The sequence below is a fragment of the Triticum aestivum genome, chromosome 1A (assembly GCF_018294505.1).
Source record: "Triticum aestivum cultivar Chinese Spring chromosome 1A, IWGSC CS RefSeq v2.1, whole genome shotgun sequence".
Taxonomy (NCBI): domain Eukaryota; kingdom Viridiplantae; phylum Streptophyta; class Magnoliopsida; order Poales; family Poaceae; genus Triticum; species Triticum aestivum.
In genome coordinates, this window is record NC_057794.1 from 553,416,123 (window position 1) to 553,420,865 (window position 4,743).

Sequence of the window (4,743 nt, forward strand, 5' to 3'; positions counted from 1 at the left end):
GTAGATATGTCTTTGAAAAAGGAAAAACTAATAAAACCCCAGAAAGAAACAAAAAGGAAATAAAATTCCTAAAAAAACTAAGAATCCCTTAAAAAGCAGAGAAGAAAACAAAGTAAAAAAAAGAATACAAAGAAAACCGGAGTAAATGAAAAAATATATAGAAAAATAGACAAAAACATTGAATAAAAAAATAAGCTAACATAAAAAAATTGAATAAACAAGAGTAGAGGGAACCTACAGCACAGCAAGCAAACCACACTAAGAGCATCTCCAATAGATGATGTATTTCACATCATCAAATTGTGGTTCGAGTAAAATATACATCATCTAAAAGTGCATTTTTACATCACCAAAAACCCTCAACTCCAGTGATGATGCAAAAATAGCTACTGCTCCAATAGCTTATGTAGGATACATCAGCCACACGGTGGTTGCTTCACATTTTTGTTGTCTCCGACGACACCGGCGAAAAAGCTAGTGCACATGAAGTAGTAGTTGTCGGTGTGCCGGCGACGAAGTAGCAGCCGCCGCCGCCTCCTCCTTCGTCTTCTTCGCCCAAGACGAAGCCGCGGCAGGGTCACGCAACTGCCGTTTCAAGACGTCACCTCGTGGTTTGGTCACGACTACCTTCTTCCTTGTCGGCAGTTCCAGTCCGCCAGTGGCTATGATACGAGGGGCTGCAAATCTGCCCCGCAATTTGGAGGAGGCATCATGGCGGCGGGGGCAGATGCGGAGGCGGCCATCGCCGGAGCGGCATTGCGACCGAGGGGTCGAAGAAGGCGTCCATGGGGACCGGCGACGGCGGGCGACAACATGGGATGGTCAAGCGCGGCGCGGGAAAGTTCCGCACGACAATTGGGCTGCACGCGCGATTGCTCGGGTTTTACTCGAGAGGCACAAGTGATGCAAAAGTTGCATCATAAGTGCCCTATTTTACATCTAGAGCAAATCTAAAGTATTCTTTTACATCGACATCATACTTTTTAGGAGCACACCAACATCGTCTATTGGATCATCGTTTTTGGGCCTTCGTGGTTTAAAATCAGCTATTTGTATTTAGAATCGTAAAATAAGTTTTTTATAGCACGGGAGATGCTCTAATGAGTAGTACGAGTTTTACTAGGAATCGGTACGGGCAAACCTCTCCCCTCATAATAAATAAATAAATAAATAAATAAATAAAGAAGAGAAAAGAAGCTAGCGGCGCCTCGGCAGGGGATCTCTTTCACCATGTCGCCCCGTCGTCTGCGCCCATGGTCTTCTCGACCCCGATTCGCCGCTTTCCGCGACGCAGTGCGGCGGACACGGCGTCGGCGTCGGCGTCGGCGTCGGCATCGGCATCGGCATCGGCTGCTGAAACCTCTTACACCTCCTGCTGCAGGTACGTATAGTCTCGAACGCCGCATCTCGGATCTCTCCTCTTCTGTGTTAGGCGAAAACTGATCTAATTGCACCCCAATTCATTTCGGAACCTACTTTCAATACCAAAATTCCTCGCCCACCACCTCGTCTCCGGCGCCCGGCCGCTCCGGAACGCCCCTCCGGCCAACTCCTTCAGATCGTCAGACCGTATCCTGGATTTTCGGGGACCTGGACTGCTTTCCTCATCAAAGTTCAGATTTTTAACCCCTTTTGGCGAGAAACCAAGTTCAGATCCCACCCTCTCCCCTCCCTTTGACGAGAAACCAAGCTCAGATCTGCGACCACCGACCAAAAGCACAGGCAACCATCGCTTCCTTCACATCTAATCGTCTCCACCTCTGTCCTCTGCCAGTTTCAACCATCCCCAAGCTTCGGGTCGAGCCCACGACTTGGGATTCCAGCTGTGCTACAAATTTGGGTGTTAGATCGCGGGATGAACTAAGAGCATCTCCAACAGTTCCCGTATCAGTAAAAAAATTTGTGGGTTAGGGGAAGTTGGGACAAAAAGAAGTGCTCCAACAGTTCCATTAAGCTCGGAAATTTTTATATTGGCACCCTGTAAAACCACTTTTACAGCGATTTTTTTACAAGAACTGTTGGTGATGCTCTAAGGCGACAAATATGGGAGATATCAGTTCAGGTTGGAAATCCTAGGTACTTGAAGCACAACTAGGCTAGTACTAAAGGGAACTCCTCTGCTGTTTTTTTTTCCTTAAAAAAAATTCTTACATGGAACAGTTTCAGCATATTTCAGATTATCGCCTCTTCTTCCTTTATAACTGGACTGGTTATTCCAGCTTTCTTTCGTACCGCATTTTTATCTTTTCTTGTTCAGGCATCACTGGTCCGTCAGAGTTCATAGTTCTCTCTTGCAATATCTGAGTTTCATGAGCAAAATTGAGACATACAGTAGTACTTAAAAACTCCCACTGCGTTGCAGGTAGTGGGTCAAAGGCCACTGAAACAAATGGTGCAACCTGCGGACAAGGTGAATGTGCCCCAAATATGGGACAAGAACTTGGTTTGGAGGAACTCCCTGAGGTATGTGTTGCTGGCAATGAAGTATCCTAGTTACAATGATCTTTTATATCACAATAACTTCTAGCACACGAACACATGCATCTCGGCATAGGACTTTCGTGATGAATCTGCAACTGCTAGTGTTATTTATTGCAGTCAGCTACTAGCTAGGAAGCTAATGGTTGAACTTGTCAACATTGGTTCTGCAGGACATCATACATCGTATACATTCTATCATGCCAATACAAGATGCTGCTCGTGCTGCCTGTGTGTCACGTAGATTTCTGCATTCCTGGAGAAGCTATTCCAGCCTCATACTCAGTGACCGTACACTTGGTTTGGATGACACAGATTTTGAGGAAAGGAAAACCCATCTCATTGATAAAGTTGACAGAATTCTTAAAAACCATTATGGCAATGGGGTGAAGGTGAAGACACTTAAACTTGAGCTTGGACTTTGCAGCGATATCAAAGCCTCCTACCTCGACAGGTGGCTCCGAATCACTAAATCTGGGATCCAAGAATTCAGCTTGGTGTTGCCTTTAGTTATGAATAAAATCTACAACTTTCCGTGTTCGGTTTTATCTAATGAGGCAGCTGCAAGTTCAATTCAGTCTCTTAGCCTCTTTGGTTGCGCTTTTCACCCCACATCAATACTTGGGTGCTTGAGAAGATTGAAAAGTTTACATCTGTGCCATGTCAACGTTACTGAGGATGGATTAGGGCACTTGCTCTCGAAATCTTCTGCCCTGGAGCGGCTAGTGATTGATGCATGTAGTGGGATAATTTGCTTGAAAATACCTTGTACGATGCAGCAGCTCAAGTTCCTCGCTGTTAAACTATGCAAGATGGTGCGGGTGGTAGAGATAGATGCTCCACAACTCGGCTCTTTTCACTATAGCGGGACACCGGTCATCTATTTCCGAAATTCTTCGCAACTTAAGAATGTAGATATTTCGCCTGTCTGCCTGTCTGGTATTCTCTCTTATGCTCGCTTTAGCCTTCCGTCCATTGCTCAAAATGTTGAGAGCCTCACCCTGCGTGGTCGTAGTGAGGTATGTGTTGGTTTTAACGTCTCAACGATTCAAATTATAAGGAACAATCAAGTATGTGTATGTATTTAAGACTTGTATGTTGAAATAAAGCATGGTTAATCTTTTTATTTTTCAGAATGCCAACACTCCAATGCTGCCGTCCAAGCTCCCTCGCCTCAAGAACTTGGAAATTGCACTCCTTAAACCCCACTTATCCCCAAACTATGATGCCTTCTCTCTGGTTTCTTTTCTTGATGCTTCTCCTGCCTTGGAATCTTTCATCCTACGCGTAAGTCTCTATGTGCATCTCTCAGAGTGGTATTAATGTATTACACTTTGTTATCAGAAGAATGGTATTTGATCCTACATATGTATCTGCAGGTAGAGCAGGATGCCATGATGCATGACCCTGTTGTTGGAGACGACACTGAATACCGGAGGGAGAATCTTGAGTGCCGGAATAACAGTCTCAGGAAGGTGATGATCACGGGCTTCTGTTCTGCCAAGAGCCTAGTTGAGCTCACAGTTCACATCCTCGAGAGAGCACATTCACTCGAGCGCTTCACGCTGGACATAACCTATGGCTATGATACGAGAACTTGTAACGTCGCCAAATACCCAACTGCGAGAATGATTGGCCTATGCTGGCCGTTGAACAAGAGAGGTCTCGAGGAAGCTCATAGAGCCGTGGAGACAGCGGATAGATACATCAAGGGAAGAGTTCCCTCATCCGTTCAATTCGAGGTTCTGGGGCCTTGTACCCGATGCCATATTGGAAAGTAGGTAGATCATGGCTGTGTGCATCGCTTGACGCAGAGGCCCGGGGTAATCCTCCTTTTTGAGAAAAAGGTACCAGTGGATCATTGACGTGGTATGGGGGGATCTCGGTAGCAATAGATACTGGTTGGTGTGTCTATTAATTCCGTTGCTGTGAACAGCAAGAGATTTATTGGCCAGGCTTTTGTTCAACTCGGGAAGTGGGACCTTGAGTTATCTGTTCCTAGAGATATTAGAAGTTGCGTTAATACAATATTAAGAGATTATTGGTGGCTGTTTGAATTGGAGATGCTAGTGCAGTGATGTTTTGTTGTAGAGTTTTGAATGGCAAATGATGTTTCATCCAATCATTCGGCGATTAATGGTTGATGAGGGTTGGCAATCAGGAAATGTAAAGCCTCAACCATTTGATGTGCTGCTGCTCTGGAAGTAGCCGTGGGCAGTTTATCTTTGATCTTGATTTTTTTTCCGTAGCAACATGTTTATTTCA

At 45.2% G+C, this 4,743-nt stretch overlaps 1 protein-coding gene across 1 annotated transcript; it reads left to right on the forward strand.

The window, feature by feature from the left end:
• Nucleotides 1-1,159: 1,159 nt before the first annotated feature.
• LOC123066985 (uncharacterized) lies at nucleotides 1,160-4,535 on the forward strand. The gene is made up of 5 exons (XM_044489956.1): nucleotides 1,160-1,381; nucleotides 2,363-2,463; nucleotides 2,652-3,497; nucleotides 3,613-3,765; nucleotides 3,858-4,535. Exons 1-5 carry the CDS (start codon nucleotides 1,231-1,233, stop codon nucleotides 4,257-4,259), a joined length of 1,653 nt encoding a protein of 550 aa, XP_044345891.1. The 5' UTR covers nucleotides 1,160-1,230; the 3' UTR covers nucleotides 4,260-4,535.
• Nucleotides 4,536-4,743: the final 208 nt, after the last annotated feature.

Bases quoted from the DNA above. Each gene is read 5' to 3' on its own strand.
- LOC123066985 (XM_044489956.1), top strand. From the start codon at position 1,231: ATGTCGCCCCGTCGTCTGCGCCCATGGTCTTCTCGACCCCGATTCGCC. The intron at 2,464-2,651 runs GTATGTGTTGCT...TTGGTTCTGCAG, and splicing joins GTTTGGAGGAACTCCCTGAG to GACATCATACATCGTATACA. The intron at 3,498-3,612 runs GTATGTGTTGGT...TTTATTTTTCAG, and splicing joins CCCTGCGTGGTCGTAGTGAG to AATGCCAACACTCCAATGCT.